General features: G+C 47.0%; 1 protein-coding gene across 2 annotated transcripts in view; it reads left to right on the top strand.

Moving 5' to 3' along the window:
- The window catches only part of DLEC1 (DLEC1 cilia and flagella associated protein), a 54,855-nt gene that overhangs the window by 21,784 nt on the left and 12,179 nt on the right, over positions 1 to 20,892 (top strand). For both annotated transcript variants that reach the window (XM_082192145.1, XM_082192144.1), the window contains exons 13-30: positions 1,086 to 1,248; positions 1,450 to 1,642; positions 2,673 to 2,731; positions 4,741 to 4,912; positions 6,176 to 6,269; positions 7,013 to 7,143; positions 7,427 to 7,585; positions 7,724 to 7,863; positions 9,121 to 9,271; positions 9,358 to 9,468; positions 11,477 to 11,595; positions 11,854 to 12,045; positions 12,522 to 12,589; positions 12,767 to 12,918; positions 13,868 to 13,977; positions 14,781 to 14,851; positions 17,169 to 17,356; positions 20,374 to 20,559. In XM_082192145.1, the coding sequence (XP_082048271.1) occupies positions 1,086 to 1,248; positions 1,450 to 1,642; positions 2,673 to 2,731; positions 4,741 to 4,912; positions 6,176 to 6,269; positions 7,013 to 7,143; positions 7,427 to 7,585; positions 7,724 to 7,863; positions 9,121 to 9,271; positions 9,358 to 9,468; positions 11,477 to 11,595; positions 11,854 to 12,045; positions 12,522 to 12,589; positions 12,767 to 12,918; positions 13,868 to 13,977; positions 14,781 to 14,851; positions 17,169 to 17,356; positions 20,374 to 20,559 (2,459 nt within the window). The remainder of the gene's footprint in view (positions 1 to 1,085; positions 1,249 to 1,449; positions 1,643 to 2,672; positions 2,732 to 4,740; positions 4,913 to 6,175; positions 6,270 to 7,012; positions 7,144 to 7,426; positions 7,586 to 7,723; positions 7,864 to 9,120; positions 9,272 to 9,357; positions 9,469 to 11,476; positions 11,596 to 11,853; positions 12,046 to 12,521; positions 12,590 to 12,766; positions 12,919 to 13,867; positions 13,978 to 14,780; positions 14,852 to 17,168; positions 17,357 to 20,373; positions 20,560 to 20,892) is intronic.

The raw sequence follows: 20,892 nt of genomic DNA, 5'->3' as shown, positions 1-20,892 counted from the left end.
GTGGACGGGTAGCCTGTTGCACAGCGCCTCTCGGGCCCAAAGAAGTTGTGTTGCTGTCCTCTGAGGGTCCTAGCTTTGAATCCCCTGTTGGAATCATAACCTTCTCTGTTCCATCGGAACCAACAGCTGCCAAAGCAGGCAGGGTCCCTGTTAAATCAGGAGGTTGGCGAGCTAACAGCTGAGATACGTATGGCCCAATCTGAGGATTCCTGCTCCTGAAACGGCTTTGAACTCCGCTGTTGGCGTCCATTGAAATCTTGCCTCACCTCCGTGTGGCGAGCCTGTTCATTTATTTCATATAGAGTTGGAAGGGCCCCCGAGGATCCTCTAGTCCAGTGGTTCTCAACCTGTGGGTCCCCAGATGTTGTTGGACTACAACTCCCATCATCCCTGACCACTGGTCATGCTGGCTAGGAATGATGGGAGTTGTAGTCCAACAACATCTGGGGACCCACAGGTTGAGAACTACCGCTCTAGTCCAACCCCCTGCAATGCAGGAATATGCAGCTTCCCCATGCGGGGATCAAACCTTCAGCCTTGGTGTTGTCAGCCACCACGCTCTAACCAACAGAGCTTTCTGCCCAAGGTGGCATGCATAGTTCTCCTCCTCCCCATTTCATCCTCACAACAATCCTGTGAGGTATATGAGGCTAAGAGACAGTAACAGGCCCGGGTTGCCCAGTGAGCTTCATGGCCAAGTAGGCATTCGAACCCTGGTCTCCTAGGTCCCTGGTGTGATGCTCTAGCTGCTACCCCACAGTAGCTTTCAAAACAGATCACGTTCTGTGACGTTGGAGAGCTGCCGCCAACTAGGTTGGGATGGGGGAAATCTATGACTTTGCAGATGTAGCTGGACTACAGCTCCCATCAACCTGATTATTGGTCATTTGGCTTGGGCTGGAGTCCAACCACATCTGGAGAGCCACAGGCTCCTTCTCTCTGGGAGAGACACTACTGGCAGTTTCCTATGGTCTGATGGGGGTTGTGTGTTATACCTATAATGCAACCGGGTAGTCGCATTGGAAGGGCATAAGCTCAGTCATGTGCATTTGCCGCAGGATGTTTGCATTCACTTTTGTTTCCAGGACTTGGGCAGCTGATAGCTCTGAAGCTTTTGTCTGTTACTGGAGGAGAAAGCAGCCCTATGTCCGGCGAGCTTGTCGATGTGACAGCGCAACACCTTGTGCGCTTTGGTTCTTTGAACCCCAAATCTAAGGCAGAGAAAACTCTGGTTCTAAGAAATCTGACGTATGTATGATGCTAAAACTGTATGGGGGGCATTTTTCTGGGCAGAAGCCAGCTGTCTTTGCACTGAACAATATTTATTTTAGGATAATACATTACAATTATTGCATACACAGCGCTTTAATGACAAGTTTCTTAGAGGTTTAGTTCACCTCCCATAGGGCCAGCTGCTGAATGCCTTCTTTTTCCCTTCTCTTTGCTCAGCCACGTGGATTTCCCTTTTTTCTGGCAGATAATGAAGCCTAATCTGCAGGCATCAATGTTGGAAGGAAAAGTGGACCTGACAAAGATAAAGTACCACTGGGAGACGGAGTCCGCTTTCTCTGTGACTCCTGCCATGGGGGTTCTGCACCCCCATAGCAATCACTCGTTTACTCTCTCTTACCATCCAAAGGAGGTACAGTCTTGCTTGTACTTGGTTGATTCAATATTTGCCATCTATACTGTGAAATTTGTTGGACAAAAGTTTAACCAGCAGCTACTAAAGGGTCTGAATGAAACTCAAAAGCAAATGAGTTTATTGCTTTCCACGCTAAAAGTCATTCTTAGATTACATTATGCATGTGCTCAGTAAAGGTAAAGATACCCCTGACCATTAGGTCCAGTCGTGGACGACTCTGGGGTTGTGCGCTCATCTCGCTCTATATGCTGAGGGAGCCAGTGTTTGTCCGCAACATGACTAAGACGCTTCTGGCAAACCAGAGCAGCGCATGGAAACACCGTTTGCTTTCCCACCGAAGCCGTACCTATTTATCTACTTGCAGTTTGACGTGCTTTCAAACTGCTAGGTGGGCAGGAGCTGGGACCGAGCAATGGGAGCTCACCCCGTCGCAGGGATTTGAACCACCAACCTTCTGGTCATCAAGCCCTAGGCTCTGTGGTTTAGACCACAGTGCCACCGCGTCCCATATGTGCTCTGTAGGCTGGTATGAATCAGGCCTGGCTAACTACTTCTTCTTCTTCCAAACTTCATTGAAAATTTGCCTTCCAAACTTGTTACTGGCGAAGCCAAGCTCTTTCTACCCATTTGCTGTGGCCAGACACATTCTTGGCACCGGTTTTGGTGTGAGACAATTAGCAAAACCAAAAAATCCCTTGCATTCCTGGTGGGCTTCCACACTTGGCTGCTGATCTGAGATTGGCTTGTGTGGGTCTGGGGTGGCTGTTTGGGGCCCAAGCCCACCTTCAGCCTTGACTTGGGGGCACATGGCAGGGTGGGTGTGGCTGCTTCCAGCTCCATGGTGAGAGAACATTTGGTGCAAAATGGCTCTCAGTCTTACCTGAAGCCTCAGCTGTTTAAACTACAAGAGGCTTTGATCTCTTGCAGCCCAGAGGCAAATACACTTAACGTAAGCCGTAGATTATTTGGGGAGTTATTTTGATGTGCATTAGTTGACTGCCGTTCTGGGTTTTCGTTCTCCTTGCAGCCAAAGTCGTATCACAGCGTGCTTCAGATTGTGCTGCAAGATATCCCAGAGCTACCGGAGTAAGTGATGCGCCAGGGGCACGTGAAAATGTTCTTAAATTGTGCCGGAGACGGTTGGCATTCTTGTTACTGTGTTGGTCCGAGAGATGAATTTATTGTCCTAATGGCACCTTCCTCCTTTGCCTGATTTAGCACCTTATTGCTGAACTGTGCGCGCGCTGCCACACAAACACAAGCATGGATGCGCACGTGTTGCATTTGTTTCTGACTCAACCCTGGTCCCACTCCACCCCCACCTAATAGCAGATTTGGGGGCTTCCCTGGTCTCATGGCGACTTTAGCCCTTTGTTGTTGTTTGTTGTTGTTTAGTCGTTTAGTCGTGTCCGACTCTTTGTGACCCCATGGACCAGAGCATGCCAGGCACTTCTGTCCTCCACTGCCTCCCGCAGTTTGATCAAACTCATGCTAGTAGCTTCAAGAACACCATCCAACCATCTCGTCCTCTGTCGTCCCCTTCCCCTTGTGCCCTCCATCTTTCCCAGCATCAGGGTCTTTTCCAGGGAGTCCTCTCTTCTCATGAGGTGGCCAAAGTATTTGGAGCCTCAGCTTCAGGATCTGTCCTTCCAGTGAGCACGCAGGGCTGATTTCCTTCAGAATGGAGAGGTTTGATCTTCTTGCAGTCCATGGGACTCTCAAGAGTCTCCTCCAGCACCATAATTCAAAAGCATCAATTCTTCGGCGATCAGCCTTCTTTATGGTCCAGCTCTCACTTCCATACATCACTACTGGGAAAACCATGGCTTTTACTATACGGACCTTTGTTGGCAAGGTGATGTCTCTGCTTTTTAAGATGTTGTCTAGGTTTGCCATCGCCTTTCTCCCAAGGAGCAGGCGTCTTTTAATTTCGTGACTGCTGTCACCATCTGCACTGATCATGGAGCCCAAGAAAGTAAAATCTCTCACTGCCTCCATTTCTTCCCCATCTTTTTGCCAGGAGGTGATGGGCCCAGTGGCCATGATCTTCGTTTTTTTGATGTTGAGCTTCAGACCGTATTTTGCGCTCTCCTTTAGCCCTTTAGCTGTGCTTAATTTCGGTGGATTGTGCTGGGAGTGCCAGGCACCTCACAGGTCCTTTGCATTCATGGCAAAAGGGGCGAGGCAGGTTTACTTCCTGACAGGGTGGATTTGATTTAAATGAAATTGATTTAAATCACGATTTAAATCAGTAGTCAGTAAAACTTGATTTAAATTGGTTTTTTTTACAGAAAGACTCATTCTTGCTTGTATAATCTTAATATTTACAACCAGATGAAGGTTTCATTTTTGGAATAATAAATATTTTCAGAGTAATTTTTTACAGTTATATCAAAAATTGCTGATTTGGTTATACTATTAGAAATACATAGATAATTATGAAATTATTGTGAGGTTTAATTTATTTGGACAACTTTTCTTCTCTACTTTATTGGAAGGTGAAAAATAATCATTTCCTTAATAACAACTTAAACAATTTATTTAACCAAAACAATAACATTTTGGCATATGTATCCATGTTTGTTAACTGATGTTGTTAAACAACTAAAAAAAAAAAAACTTTGACTGAGTTTTAGCACACATGAAAAACCTAAAACAAATCCTTATTTGCAGATGAATAGCCTTTGGACTATAATGTTAACTTATAAGAGAAACTATCTTTAGAAAGATTTTTCCTCTAAAAGCATTTTATTTTAAAAATCCAATTTAAATTTAAAAAATCTAATTAAATAAAAAAATCTGATTTAAATTTAAAAAATCTGGGGTTTTTTAATTTAAAAAAATACTGATTTTTATCCACCCTGCTTCCTGAATCCCGTTCCTCTGCATGTTTAGTCAGTCTCTATCCCATCACATTCAGAGGGGTTTTCTCCCAAGCGAGTGGGCAAAACATAAGAAACAGAGAGGTGTGGACCTGAATGTGCCAAGAGAAGGAAGAGCAGTCTCCCCCCCCCCCTGCTGGGATGGGTATCACATCCTTTATGCTATTTTAAATATCCACAACAGCAGCAATTCTAACGCCGTCCCTCACACAGCCCTCAAAAACGGGAGCAGTATGAAAGCGGAGAAAGGCGTCAAGAAAACGTGATTGCTTTGGAAATAGACGTCAAAGGCAATACGGAACCCTTCAAGATCCTTTTGGAGCCCTATGCCATGATCATCCCAGGAGAAAACTACATTGGTGTAAATGTTAGGAGAACATTTAGCGTAAGTCTAATTTTACTTCAGCCAGTATATGTATGCGTTGCTCAATTGCCGGAAAGTATTTCTGTATTGCTGTGTATCAATAGAGTGGTGTACAACATAAGAACGTAAAACACCACTCAGTATTAAAAATGTATTTAAAACACCACTCAGAACATAAAACACCACTCAGGATTAAAAATGCATTTAAACCTTAAAATGACAGGCTAATGAAAAATAACCGGCTGCAAAGTCCTGTTGGCATAGATAAGGTCTTCAAAAGACACCTGCCAAATCTCTGCTCTGTGTCCTCTCAGGTGGGGGACCAGTGACACTAAATCCCCAATTTCGAGTTGAGGCAGTCAGGCCTCTGTAACCTGGAAGGCAGCAAACAGCCCTCCTGGTTGGTTGTGCTGCTTGGAGGCCTCCTATACAAGTGTGAAATCTATTTCTTTTGTAGTCTGGAAGAAGCCCCAGTGCCTGGGAAGGAAGCTTGACGCTTGTCCGCGGTCTTCTGTGTCTTCCTTCACCTTCACACATGTCAGAAAATAATTCTAAACTCTGCAAATTGAACAATGCAAGCAGATTAAATTGCTCTTCTGCAGAGCTAGGCTTTGGCTTTATATTTCTAGGTGTAAGAACCCACTTTTATGTTATCGTGGGTAGGATCACCGCCCCTTACACCCTGTATATAAGAAAAATGTATTACTTTTTCTTACCCCTTTAATCTCCACTACCACCATTCATTTAAGGGACGCGGGTGGCGCTGTGGGTAAAAGCCTCAGCGCCTAGGGCTTGCCGATCGAAAGGTCGGCGGTTCGAATCCCCGCGGCGGGGTGCGCTCCCGTTGTTCGGTCCCAGCGCCTGCCAACCTAGCAGTTCGAAAGCACCCTCGGGTGCAAGTAGATAAATAGGGACCGCTTATTAGCGGGAAGGTAAACGGCGTTTCCGTGTGCGGCTCTGGCTCGCCAGAGCAGCGATGTCACGCTGGCCACGTGACCCGGAAGTGTCTCCGGACAGCGCTGGCCCCCGGCCTCTTGAGTGAGATGGGCGCACAACCCTAGAGTCTGTCAAGACTGGCCCGTACAGGCAGGGGTACCTTTACCTTTTACCACCATTCAATTCAAAATAGTCTCATATGCATATACGAATACTAATGAAGTATTAATCTGTGGGTCTGTGTTTCGTATCTACCTGCCACACCTGCCGCGGGTTACTCCAGAAGTCTGGAAATGGTGATTTGGTCATATAACGGCATTGACTGTCTGTTCATTTATGAATCTCCAGATGTACAATAACAGCAAATCATCCATCAGGTTTACATGGGAGAAAATAAGTGATTGCGACATAGTTGAAGTTGAACCTTATTCCGGAGAATTAGGTAACGCTTTTCCTGTCTGTTGCATCTGTGTTACGCACACTGCATTAATCTGGGCAGAGGGGCTTCCTGGCGAGAAAGGGGAAGCCCAGTGCTGTGCTGAGAACCTGGACAGACACAGCTGGGCCATTCAAACCCCACCCATCTCACCTGCCCAGGTCTCAGGAATATGCACCTGGGCATTATCTCCCCATCCGTGATCAAAGCATAAATGAGTGAGGACTGGCCTGGCATTAAAAAGCAGCAGCACCAGGCTAGAAAGCTTGTTGCCAGGGTTTCTTACATATCATTGGATATGTATGTTCTTGATACTCCCTAGGCCCATCATAAGACCTTGGAGAACAGGGCGGGGAGGAAAGATTATACAGTGGTACCTCGGGTTACAGATGCTTCAGGTTACAGATGCTTCAGGTTACAGACTCCGCTAACCCAGAAATAGTGCCTCGGGTTAAGAACTTTGCTTCAGGATGAGAATAGAAATTGTGCGGCGGCAGCGGGAGGCCCCATTAGCTAAAATGGTACCTCAGGTTAAGAACAGTTTCAGGTTAAGAACGGTCCTCCAGAACAAATTAAGTTCTTAACCCGAGGTACCACTGTACGCATAAGTGCATATGCCACTATCATGAGAAGGCCATGATATATGTTTTGGATAATAATGTTGGGTTTGGGAAACCATTCGGCTTTGAAAAAGCAACACCTATGCCTATTTTTTCCCCAGATGGAAGTAACAGATTTGTCTTCTCTAGGGGTAAATGAATTCCAAGAGTTTGAGTTCACCATTACCGGAGGGAAACCTGGGCATTCCTGCCATGATCTGCGGTGCAAAATCACTCACTCCAAAGAGCCCGTGGTATTGCACGTGGAAGCCGACTTTAAGGTGGGAGTATCTGAGCCTACGAAGCTGCCTTATTGTCTTGGCCCTTGGGGTGAGTGGAGCCATGTGCTTTGTGCCAGAGGGATGCCCCCCTCCCCACACAGTGCTTGCGGCCTTCCATCGGACTCACCTGGCCCCCAACAGAGAGATCCACAGTCCCCACCCCAGTGTTTCACTCAGTGTTGTGTTAGTCAGTTTGAGCATGCATAACCTTGTCTTTTGGATGCTTTTCACTGAGACTTCTGTGGTGGTAGCTGACCTGTTTTGTGTGGTTCGCTTTTCTCAGGGACCTGTTCTTTCCATCGACGTCCCATCCTTTGACCTGGGCCTGCTTAAACTGGGAGAAAAAGTGCGGTTCACGTTTCAGATAGAAAATCGAAGTCAGCTGCCAGGGAAGTGGAAAATTCAGGAAAGCCCTGCTTGCTTAACGGAAAGAAATGAAGAGGTGTGTTGCTCTTGAGATCAGAATTTGGCCATTTCCCTTCCTGTGCCTTGTCCAAAGGCAGGGCATTGAATGGAAGACTTTTGATGCCCAGACCTCTGTTCATGGAATTACATTGGCTCTTGGGTTTCCCCCCTGCAGACCTCTCCGTTCAAATTTCAGCCACGTAGTGGAGAATTGTATCCTCTCGGCAAGTGCAAGGTCTCTGTTTTGTTTACATCATACATGTGTCAACGTCTTAAGACCGTGTTAGAGATGGAGGTGGAAAACGGAGTTGGAAGGTGAGGACATGAAATGGGTTAGAGACTATTCTGGTAATCTCTCCTCAGTCTCCCAGAGGGCATTTCAAGAGAACATTTCCATCTCTGCTGCAGAAAGGGTCCTATAGCGTTGGTCATGTGGCAGTTGGTCATGTGGCGCCAGGCAGAAACCGTCCTATTTACCCAGGCCTTTGGCCATTAAATAATCTATGGTTTGTTAAAGCTGGGGGTGGGGGTGGGACTGTTATTATGATTATTATATTATTACGCTGTCTGTTGTGCTTTTATTATGTTTTTATTATTGTGCTCCTTAAATTGTGATCTTAATGTTATGCACTGCCCTGGGATCTTTTGATAAAGGGAGGTATATGAATTGAAATAATAATAATAATAATAATAATAATAATAATAATAATAATAATAATAATAATAATAATAATAATTGGAGTATGGGTGGCCCAACGGGAGGGGCTGCCCTGTCTCCCCTCTCCCCCAGACCAGCCCTGTCACATAGCAGGGTGCCTGCTGTTTTGCAGTAGAATCAGCAGTGTTGCTGCTCCTTTTAGAACTGGGCAGTCCGACTTTTCATACCGAGTGGGCCACAAGAGTACTTCGTTTGATACAGACCCCACAGACTGCACATTGCTTCGTTGCGCAGGGGTGTGGGGGTTTAGGTCAGAATTGGAGGGCACCCCAGCCCTCATGCTGCCTTCCAAAAGCCAGATAAGCAAGGTACCAGGCTTTGGGAAGGAGGCACGAGGCTCTGGCAGAGTCCTAGATCCTTCCCAAAGCTGGCTAAGTGCTAACTAGGCTTTGGGAAGGAGGTTGGAGGGCTCTAGGACCTTGTCAGAGCCCTCATGCCTCCTTTCCAAAGCCCAGCGCCTCGCTTTCCCGGCTCTGGGAAGGCAGCGCAAGGACTGCAGGGCGTCAGATGTTGTCATGGACCGCCAAAAAAGACCTTGAGGGCCACATGTGGCCATTGGGACACGTGTTGGACCTGTTGAGAAAAATACTTACTGTAGTGGAGAACTTCACCCCCTCTTCCCTGTATCAAAAGGAGTTAGGAACGGGAAAGGTTGTGTGCTCTCAAAAGAGGGACTCCTGTACCTTTGGATGAATAATGCCCAGGCTGCCATCATTGCAGCCTTGGCAATCTTAAAGGGACACTTACAGCAGAGAGGGGGCTGAATTTCACATGCTAATCCAAACTGCCCTTCTATGGAAGATAAGTGTTTATTCACTGCCTGCTGCTGGAGCTGTACTTTTTTCTGTTTTCAGTCACATCTTAGTTTTTGTGGAGGTCCAGACTCCCCACGTCTGCCTGCTGTCGAGTCATTTGCATTTTGACCTCTCAGTTGGAATCCCTGCGGAAGCAACCGTTCATCTTTTTAACCAGACGCTGATCCCATCACGCTTCCAGTGGGGCGAGGTCAGTGGTGCTCCTACTCCTGATTAGTCAGAAGAGCGCCCAGCTGCCTCCTGTTAACTGACCAGCCCTCCTGATTTGTCCGACAGCTCCTTGGAAGCCAAGCTTCTTCCTGCGAGCTCAGCATCTCTCCGGAAAGTGGCACTTTGGGTCCCAACGAAACGAAGGAATTGCGTGTGGTGATAACTACTAATGTTAAGGTTAGGGTTTTTCTTTTAGAAGTACTTGGCTTTCAAAATGCAGAATAACATTGTGATTGCTGCTTCATTTGTTTGTAGCCAACCCCCTTGTCTACAACCTCCACAATGGGGTGGGATACTGATTGTGATGGGATGATGAGCTGCTTGTGCGTAAAATCGTGGTCCCTCAGAGTTTGTGCAACTCCACAAACCTCTGTCTGTGACGGAGCTCCTCAGACATGTCTACTCTAGTCACTTGCAGATTCCGACAGTGGTTGTTTTCGGAAGCGCTTCCAGCATAAAAGCTCCTTAACGGAAACACGTCTTCGGGACTCGCGGCGTGACAGCTTCCAGCGAGGAATGGGTCTCCCTATGGGAGCTTCAGACACCTCCCCGCTGTTCTTGCTGGACGTGTCCCTGAGCCCTCCCTCTTGCTCGCTTTCCCTCAGAGATCCTCCTCTCACCCTGCTAGTTTCTGCTTTAGCTGCTGCGTCTCTCTCAGCCTCCGTGAGACTTTCCTCCAGAGACCCACCTCTCCCCCTGCTGGTCCCTGCTTCAGCTGTTGAGTCCCTCCCAGCCTCCGTGAGCCCTTTCCCCACCTGTTCCTCCGATGGCAGTTCCCTGACACTGATGTTGATGACCTCTGGGACCATCACTGTGGTGCAGCGGTTAGAGTGCTGGACTAGGACTCGGGAGACCAGGGTTCGAATCCTCACTTGGCCACAAAGCTCACCAGTCACTGCCTCTCTGCCTAACATACCTCACAGGGTTCTTGTGAGGAGGAAATGGAGAGGAGGAAAGCCAGAAAGGGGGTTATTGTTTTGTTTTTGTTTTAACTATTTTGTGCTTTTATCCTATATTTTTACCCTGAGATATTCAGATAAAGGACGGTGTATGTATTTTAAAAATAATAAAAATGATAGTAATGATAGTAATGATAATAATAATAATAATAATAATAATAATAATAATAATAATTATTATTATAATAATTATAATTGCACCACACCAACTTTGTCTCCCTCTCCACGCAACCACCTGCAGGGGAGCAATAATGCAATGAAAGAAATAAGAGCTCCTTCTTTCCTACAACTGATTTTATCTGCTGCTTCTGTATTTTAACTGCTGTCCTATTAAATTTTTTTGCTTTTGTTGATTGTTCAAATAATCTTCGTTGGATTTTTACTGTCTGCGTTTAAACAATTAAAAGCTCTGCAGATGCCGGGGGGGAGGGGGGAGAGGCAGATAAAAGTGTGTTGAATAATAGTCACCCCAGTCTCAAAACGGTGCAAGATTCCAGGCACTCACCCATCTTTCCTTTTGGGGATGAGGCACAGTGGAGGCAGTGGTGTCTCTATGGTATATGGTTTATTTACACACATATACAACCTGAGCCTACGACAGAGGGGTTCACAGCATCAACCCCCCAAAAGGCCCTTGTTTCTCCCATAGCAGTAGCCGTGGATTCAGACAGACGTCAAACCTTGCCTCGCCTCTCTCTCTCCTCTGCTGCTTTTTCCTCCGGCTCACGTCACTGCCACTTTCTGCTCTCAACTCTGGCTCTGTCTTTCTAAGGATCCCTGAGTTGAGAGAAGGTCCTCTTCCATTTCCCACGTCCCACAGAGCCCCTTCCTTCGTTCTCCTTACATTTCACCAGGAGGCTAGCCTGGCTATTCCAGGAATTAGAGACTTGGTTAGATTTTAACACTTAACTGGACACATGGATTAGAAGTGTCTGGCACACAGGTTAACATCCCAAACTCATAACAGTAGCCAAATAAACTACAATTCATTTTCTTTTCTACGGCAAAATTGGTTTTGGTATTTGTGTGGATGTTTCCCACCCACCCCCCATCAAAAACCTTTCTCCCTTTTTCTTCTGCTTTCATTGCATTCCAATATGTCTGTCATATTAAATGGGTGTGTCTTTTTGCTTCTGACTTGGAAGTGTTCCCTCCAGATTTAGTCATTTGCTCTCTGGCCTGCTGTTGCTGATTCTTACACGAAGGTCTAATTCTTTTTCTGCCAGGAGAAACTGAGTGACCTTGCCCTGTGCTGTAGCATCGAAGACATGTTGGACCCCCTATTTCTGGCAATTTCTGGTGAAGTTAAGGGGCTCAGAATCACCTACTCCATACCTTATGACAGGTGAAGGAAACTTACAATTAATAGCTTAGTAAAATATAGCTATTAATTACTAGTGGCTCAAAATGACGCTTTCTTTGGATTATATTAGCTAGGGTATAAAGAAGCATTTTACTTGTATTTCCACTAAACTGTTCATGGAAGCCCAATATAATCGCTCGTTTTCACATTCATCTTTCTTTTGACAACCGTTATGTCTCTGAAAGCGTCTTGCTGGCAAACGAGAGAGTCCATTTAGCGTCTGTTGCTGTTTCTCTGCAGTGTTGAGGAGCATAATTCGGAATCTTCTCAAGATCTGATGCTAGACTTCGGCTCGGAAGTGGCATTGAAAAGTGTTATAAAACACCAGCTAATAATTACCAATCACTCTGAGTTAGCTGCTCTGTTCTCAGTAGGGGTTGAGTATTTCAGCCAACCAGGTCCACGTCCCTCAGATGAACAGGGACAAGATGGGTAAGTCTTAGATCCTATATACGAGAGTCTGTTTGCGGGGGATTGTTTTTTGATGGAGAAATATTTTCTGTTGTAAGTGTAAGCCTCCTTTTCTTCCATTTCACCCTGATTAGCGGTGAGTAGAAAGAATGCTCTGGTTCGCCAGAAGCGGCTTCGTCATGCTGGCCACACGACCCGGGAGCTGTACGCCGGCTCCCTCGGCCAATAAAGCGAGATGAGTGCCCCAACCCCAGAGTCGGTCATGACTGGACTTAATGGCCAGGGGTCCCTTTGCCTTTACCTTTAGCTAAGTCTGAACGATAATCATTTTCAGTAATAAATATTGATTCACCCGGCTGGCCTCAGGCAAGTGGCTAACACAGCTGTGCTGGTTGGGGCAAGCTCTGGAGGGCACCGGGCTCTTGAAAACTTAAAGCATGACATTTTAAGAAATCCCTGCACCCTTCAGAGTTCTCACTGAGACATCTTTTCCCAAGCTCCTCCAAAGCTGTCGTGGAAACCACAAGGCGAATAACGAGGCAGGCTGCAAAGAGGAAGCAATCGGGTAGGCAGAGTCTGCCATTTCTATATTTTCAGATGCATTGTGGGTAAGTGGCAGTGGGGGGGGCGGAATGCAGGGATAAATTGAAAAAAGGGCCGCTGGATGTGATCTGACAAGAGGCCCTCCTGTTCCAGTCCCATTGCCTTGCTGCCAAACTGTTCATCTGCTCTGGTCTTACAGCCTTCAGAGCTGCCATGCTATCTCACGGAAAGGGAGCGACTTTCCACGTACACCCCTCCGAGGGGATCCTGAAGGCCTTCGAGGAGCTTGCGGTCAATATAACGGCTTATAACAACATGTGGGGGCAGTATCAGGACACCCTCATCTGTAAGGTGCGTGGTCCAGGGGTTGCAGCTCTGACCTGGAGGTTGGGAAGACCGAAGCTTAACTGAGAGTTCAGCATCATTGAGCAGAGTGGGGCTTGCTTTCGAGTAAGCATGCATAGGAATGCGCAGAAAGTCTGTGCCCCCCACTTAATAAATAATAATAATAATAATTTTTTATTTGTATCCCGCCCTCCCTGGCCAAAACTGGGCTCAGGGCAGCTAACATCAAATATATAACATTGGTATAAAATCAAACAGTAATTAAATTACCTCCTAAAAACAAGTCAGGATCAAATTAAAATCTAATTAGATGGCTTTCCGCAGGATTGGGTTTGGGAACAGTACGGTAAATGCTCATCTGGCCCAACTGTTTGCGCTGTTCTTATATGGGCCTGTGAGAATGCTGGGAGGAGGCCTCTTTCATACTATTCTTATACAAAAAGAGAAGGGGAGTCAGGCTGAGCCCTGACTAAAGGCCTGGAGGAACAACTCCGCCTTGTAGGCCCTGCAGAAAGATGTCAAATCCCGCAGGGCCCTGATCTCTTGTGGCAGAGTGTTCCACCTACTAGAGGATGAGCCCCCCACTGTACTAAGAGGAGCTTAACTTCCAAGGAAATGGGTGTATGAGTCGCTGATGGGTGGCATAGTTCGCACCCAGGGAGTTTGGAGCTCAGAATGACGGACACTTTGTGGTTTGCTTGGGCTTTGTCTGGATGTGGGAAGAGGAGCCGTACACTGAGCCTTGTTCACAAGGTTGTGACAAGCGGCAGACCAGCTGTGCCGCATCTGAAGGTGTGCACATTCCCTTCAGCGCAGTCAGTTATCTGCAATAAGCAAGTCTTTTCTTGCGTGTAAAAGGAAAGAATGCCTGTGAATCATTTGTCTCCCAGGAGGCCTCAGGATTTAGCAGCTGGGTTCCACTGCTTACATGCAAAATATTTCTTTCTCTGTACAGGTGGGGGAATCGGAGCCGATGTTGATCCCCATCCAAATGACTGTGAAAGGCTGCCCAATCTTCTTGCAGATGACAGGACCCAGCCATCCAATGCCAACGCCTGTAATCAGGTATAATAATAGTAATAATTTATTACTTACACTCCACCCATCTAACTGGGTTGTCCCAGCCCCTCTAGAAGGCTTCCAACGTAATATAAAAACACATCAAATGTTAAAAACTTCCCGATACCAGGCTGCCTTCAGATGTCTATGAAAGTCGAGCAGTTGTTTATCTGTGACATCCGGTGGAAGGGGATTCCACAGGGTGGGTACCACTACCAAGAAGACCCTGCCTCATAAAAACCTACCTACTCTTCACAAGGCAGTTGAGGCTGTGTCTGCATTCAGGATGGGCAAAACCTTGTCCATATTTGGTCCCTGTTCAGTTTCTCATTTTCAGATCTTAAGTGTAGTTCTCCACATTGGTTTCTGCATTCTGTGAATTTTCCCCTAGTATGCACATTTTTCTGTGCCTAGCATACTTTTTTTAATATCGATTCTCCCTAATGTAATGCATTTTTTGTATGTAATTTTCAGTAACGTGCATTTTGATTCACACTTTGCCCTAGCGTTTGAATTTTGTACACATTACTTGGCTAAAGAACCATATTGCAGAATTTGGAGCAGGGATTATTTTGAAGAACAGCTGCATTTTCTATTTGCATTCTGTTTCCAGAAGTGCGACTTAAGGAGGTTCACCTTTAAAGGGGATTCTCTGTCAGGATTCCCAAGCCCTTCTGACCCAGCGGCAGTTCCCAGCTGCCCCGGAGGAGAGCAGAGCCTTGTGGCAGAGGCATGTCCCCTTCAACAGAGAGACCCAGAACGTAGACTTAAGTGATGCATACCCAGATGACCCCATTTTTCTTCTCCAGGTTTGGGGCCCACATCTCCGGAGGGGATACAGTCTCGCGGTATGTCCGGCTCAACAACCCCACTCCCTTTGGTAAGCGGATGTTTGCCCTTTTGAGAAGCGTTATGGCAAAAGCAGGGGTCCTGTTTCCAACCCAGCACCGAGTGGGGACCGAGTGGGGCCAGAGGCAGAGCAATAAATGTACATTACCGTATTATTCGCTCTATAAGACACACTTTTCCCCCTCCAAAAATTAAGGGGAAATGTGTGTGTGTCTTATGGAGCGAATATAGGCTCCTTGGCTTCAGCGATAGCAACCACAAAACCTCTGAAGCGCAGAGGGAGCACTCCCTCCGTGCTCCGGAGGCTTCGGGTTGCTTTCACTGAAGCCAGGAGAGCAAGACTCTACTGGATTCAGCGAAAGGAACCTGAAGCCCCTGGAGCGCAGCAGAAAGTCCCGCTGCACTCCGAAGGCTTTGGGTTGCCTTCACTGAAGCCAGGAGAGCGAGACGGATCGGTGCACACCGATCCCTCTTGCTCTCCTGGCTTTGCTTCGCTGGAGAGGCGCTGTACAGCTTTCCCTCTCTGAGCAGCGCCCCTTCAGCGAAGTGAGAGGAGAAATGGAAGGGGCTCCGTTTCTCCTGCCGCTTCGCTGAAGGGGCGCTGAGCAAAGGGGGAGATTTTTTTTTCTTGTTCTCCCCCTCTAAAACAAGGTGCATCCTATGGTCGAGCGTGTCCTATAGAGTGAAAAATACGGTGGTTCCTTTGCACAGCAGGCTGCTTTCTGCTGTGCAAATATTAATGCACCCCTCTCTTTTCATCCAGCCAAGCAAGGAGCATTATCAGAGTCCAAGGACACTTTTCAGCAAAACACTTGGGCAAGGGAGGGGAGTTCCAGGCACCAGGCAGACACCCAGAGCAGCCTATTTGTCTCATGGGCCTGAGTTTGCCCACTTTTGCATTACAGTGTTTTTGTTGCTGCGACAATGGCAAAGGCCCAGTAGCAACCAGTTCCAGTAGGAAGCTTTTGAGCATCTTTCACTGAGCTCTCCTTGCCTTTGTGGGGATACTGAATGAGCTACAATCCCGGCAGTTTTGGAATTTCCATGTTAACCAACAGCGGTTCAAGGCTCTATGCTAAGGTTTTGTGGTGAATGTCCCAAGGGGCATTTCTGTGGTCTGAGAACTTTCCCCTGCTCGCCCACTTCCAATGTTGTCTTTGCATCCTTGAGGATTAGAAACCTGCTTAATAATAATAATAATATTTGTACCCCGCCCATCTGGTGTCTTCTAAACATCAGATAGTTGTTAATTTCTTTAACATCTGATGCGAGGGTGTTCCATAGAGCTGGCACCACTACCAAGAAGGCCCTCTGCCTGGTTCCTTGTAACTTTGCTTCTTGCAGTAAGGGAACCACCAAAAGGCCCTCGGCACTGGACCTCAGTGTCTGGGTTGAACAATGGGTGTGGAGACACTCCTTCAGGTATACTGGGCTGAGGCTTTTTAGGGCTTTAAAGGTCAGCACCAACACTTTGAATTGTGCTTGGAAACGTACTGGGAGACAAAGTAGGTCTTTCAAGACCGGTGTTATGTGGCTTCGGTGGCCACTCCCAGTCACCAGTCTAGCTGCCACAGTCTGGATTAGTTGTAGTTCCCGGGTCACCTTCAAAGGTAGCCCCACGTAGAGCGCATTGCAGTAGTCCAAGCAGGAGATAACCAGAGCATGCACCAGAGCATGTACTCTGGCAAGACAATCGGGTAGATAGGGTCTCAGTCTGCATTCCAGATGGAGCTGATAAACAGCTGCCCTGGACACAGAATTGACCTGTGCCTCCATGGACAGCTGCGAGTCCAAAATGACTCCCAGGCTGCGCACCTGCTCCTTCAGGGGCACAGTTGCCTCATTCAGGACCAGGGAGTCCCCAACATCTACCCACCCCCTGTCCCCCCAAAACAGTACTTCTGTCTTGTCAGGATTCAACCTCAATCTGTTAGCTGCCATTCATCCTCCAACTGCCTCCAGACACTCACACAGAACCTTCACCGTGTTCACTGGTTCCAATTTAAAAGAGAGGTAGAGCTGGGCATCATCTGCATATTGATGGACACCCAGCCCAAACCCCCTGACGAAAAGGAAAGAAAGCTGAGGTTTTTAGGTCACTGTGTTCTACACCAGTCCCAGTGCATTGTAGCATTGCACACAGCTTTGACTGAGACATGATGTTGAGCAGTTTGCAAGGTTTCTTGTCTGTGGCGCTTGCCTGGTCACAGTTATTTCACGCGTGCAAGACATCTTCTGACGTTGCCGTTGCTGAAGGATGAACATGCAAATATAAGCTCAACCTTGGTTATAAAACCTTAGCAACTCTGAGTTTCTTTCTGCACCCCCCCCCCCCTTTCTCAATCCAGACATTCGAATGGACTGGGAAAGTTATAACCAGGATAAAGATGACGACAAGCTGGTGGACCTCTTGGTCTTCTACGGAGATCCTTTTCCTGTTAGAGACCTTGACGGCAATGAGATTGAAGTCCTCTGGGAGACTGAAACACCCCCAGAGAAATTGCCTTACACTGCAGGATCTCTCAAGGAGAACCCGGTAGGGATCTATTGTGCTGTGTTTTCCTTAAAGACAGGAAGGCGCCTTGCATGCAGCTCTTGGGTATGAATGTCAAACAAGCAAGAATGCTCGCATGAGTGCATGCAATTTAACACAAATGTTCTTTACAACCCTCCTTCCAGTCGCATTATTTTTCAGTGGTGTTAGAATCATAGAGTTGGAAGAGACCACAAGGGCCATCGAGTCCAACCCCCTGCCAAGCAGGAAACACCATCAGAGCACTCCTGACATATGGTTGTCAAGCCTCTGCTTAAAGACCTCCAAAGTAGGAGACTCCACCACACTCCTTGGCAGCAAATTCCACTGTCGAACAGCTCTTACTGTCAGGAAGTTCTTCCTAATGTTTAGGTGGAATCTTCTTTCTTGTAGTTTGGATCCATTGCTCCGTGTCCGCTTCTCTGGAGCAGCAGAAAACAACCTTTCTCCCTCCTCTATTTGACATCCTTTTATATATTTGAACATGGCTATCATATCACCCCTTAACCTCCTCTTCTCCAGGCTAAACATGCCCAGCTCCCTTAGCCGTTCCTCATAAGGCATCGTTTCCAGGCCTTTGACCATTTTGTTTGCCCTCCTCTGGACACGTTCCAGTTTGTCAGTGTCCTTCTTGAATTGTGGTGCCCAGAACTGGACACAGTACTCCAGGTGAGGTCTGACCAGATCAGAATACAGTGGCACTATTACTTCCCTTGATCTAGATGCTATACTCCTATTGATGCAGCCCAGAATTGCATTGGCTTTTTTAGCTGCCGCGTCACACTGTTGGCTCATGTCAAGTTTGTGGTCAACCAAGACTCCTAGATCCTTTTCACATGTACTGCTCTCAAGCCAGGTGTCCCCAGGTGTTGCTTTCCAGGCTTGAAACTAGAGCAGGCTTCTCCATCCTAGTGAGCATTAGATGTTGTTGTGATTAGATTATTTGATTTCTATACTGCTTGATATATTAAAAATATATCTAAGCGGTGGACAAAAAACTGAAGCAACAACAGACAGACTTAAAATATTACAAAAAGACACAGCTACGTATAAAAATGCTATATTAATACAAAGTTACTAATATATACAATGTGTGACCAGAAAGTTCGGTGAATGGTCACAGAAATCAGACAGCAAGAAATATTTGAATATACAACCAGCATCAGAAACCCACGAAATGCTCACAATTGTGTATGGAGATGAAGCTGTAAGCGTTTCCGTGAAGGGCGGCAAACCATCGAAGATGACCCTCGGTCTGGCAGGCCGCCACTGAGCAGAATAACGGCAAATGTCGACAGAGTTTTTGAGCTATTGATGTGGGATCGGCGTTTGTCCATCCGAATGATGGTGGAAGAATTGCATATTTGAAATCGTTACTGAGGTTACTGGATTGTCCCACCCTCCATATTCTCCTGATCTGGCCCCACCAGATTTATTTCTTTTTCAAAAATGGAAATCTGCACTGAAAGGGCACAGATTTTCCAATATTTCACATGTCCAAGCTGCTGTGACAAGGGAACTAAAAGCAGTACGAAGAGGACTTCTCCAGAAGTTTCCAACAATTCTACGAACGTTGTCAATGGTGCGTTGTATCAGAGGGGGCCTACTTTGAAAGCCTGTAAGGCATGTATGTTCGAATATTTCTCAATGTCCAATTTCTGCGACCACCAAATTTTCTGGTCACACCTTGTATGAATCATTCTCAATTCATTTCCCTTCTGGCACACTCTCCCTCTCAGCCTCTGGGTTCTCCTTGCTGGTTAGGGCTCAGAGGAATGTTGCAGTTGACCGGGCCAACCTGGGTGGAATTGCAGAGAATCAACTTTTTCTCCTGGGATGAAGGCCCATTGTGTGGGTTATGGCTCCATCTGTTGTCCAGAGGCAGAACATTCACCTGATGGCAGTTGGCATGACTCGGTCCTCCTCAGCCCCAGCCCATTTCCTGCCTTCGTTCGAGGTGGTTCATCTTGGTCTTGACGTCTGTGTCTCTTCATGAGTTTAGCTTTCCCTCTGAACATAAGAAGAGCCTTCTGGGTCAGGTCAGTGGCCCATCTAGTCCAGCTTCCTGTTCTCACAGTGGCCAGTGGGAAAACAGCAAGCAGGACCTGAGCTCCAGAGCAACTCTTCCCTCCTGTGGCTTCCAGAAACTGGTGTTCAGAAGCATTGCTGACTCCAGGATGGAGGCAGAGCACAGCCATCCTGACCAGTAGCCATCAATAGTCCTTTCCTCCTCCGTGGATTTGTCCAATCCTCTTTTAAAGCCATCCAAGTTGGTGGGCATCACTGCCTCTGGAGGACCAGGTTCCCTAGTGAAGAAATCCTTTCCTTTATCTATCCTGAACCTTCATTGGATGTCCTCATGCTCTAGCCCAGCCTTTCTCAACCTGTGCTTCCCCAGATGTTGTTGGACTACAACTCCCATCATCCCTGAGCTCTGGCCTTGCTAGCTAGGGGTGATGGGAGTTGTAGTCCAACATCATCTGGGGACCCGCAGGTTGAGAACTGCTGCTCTAGGGCCTTCTTTCCTTCCTAGATTTCCATTCTGTTTAAAGAGTAGTAGTAGAAGAAGCCCCTTTTGCCATTCTGAATAACATGCCACTCTGGTGGCTACTGGCCTTCTATCGTCACACTTAATGGTGTGGTTCTGAATACCAATTGGCCACTATGAGAACAGGATCTTGGGTCTGCATGGGCCACTGGCCTGTTCCAGCAAGCTATTCTTATGTACAGTGGTACCTCGCGTGAAGAACTTAATTCATTCCAGAGGTCCATTCTTAACCTGAAACTGTTCTTAACCTGAAGCACCACTTTAGCTAATGGGGCCTCCTGCTGCTGCTGCACCGCCGGAGCACGATTTCTATTCTCATCCTGAAGCAAAGTTCTTAACCCAAGGTACTGTTTCTGAGTTAGTGGAGTCTGTAACCTGAAGCATATGTAACCTGCAGCGTATGCAACCCGAGGTACCACTGTAGTTTCCTCCCTCTCTGATCCTTCACAACCCATGTTTTTCATTGCCATAGAGTCTAGATGCAATTTTGGAGGACGATGAAGGAGGAGGAGGAGGAGGAGGAGGAAGCAGCAGCAGCAGCAGCAGCGATGATGACTCTTGGCAACCGACCGTCCTCAAGGAAATAATCTCGGTGGTCATCCGGCCCCACGAGGGAGTGCCCTCCGACTACCCTTTCTGCATCACCCCCAAGCAAGTGGTATGTTCTAGCTGCCCTCCTGTGACCTTGGAAGCCAAGGGGTGAAAAGATGGGAGAGAGGGAGGGAAGAGAGGCTTTTGACACGAGAAAGGACTAAACTTGGGGGGGGGGGGAGTTTCATGTATTTATGAATCCTTCCCTGTGTTCTCCAAATAGAATAGAATAATAGTAGTATATAATAATGATAATATGCTACCCATCTGACTGGGTTGCCCCAGCTACTCTGGGCAGCTCCCAACAGAATATAAAAACATAACCAAACGTCAAACATTAAAAGGTTCCCTAAACAGGGTTGCCTTCAGATGTCTTCTAAAAGTCAGATAGCTGTTTATT

The sequence above is a fragment of the Podarcis vaucheri genome (assembly GCF_965113315.1).
Source record: "Podarcis vaucheri genome assembly, chromosome: 12".
Taxonomy (NCBI): Eukaryota; Metazoa; Chordata; class Lepidosauria; order Squamata; family Lacertidae; genus Podarcis; species Podarcis vaucheri.
This window is presented reverse-complemented; position numbering and strand designations above follow the sequence as displayed.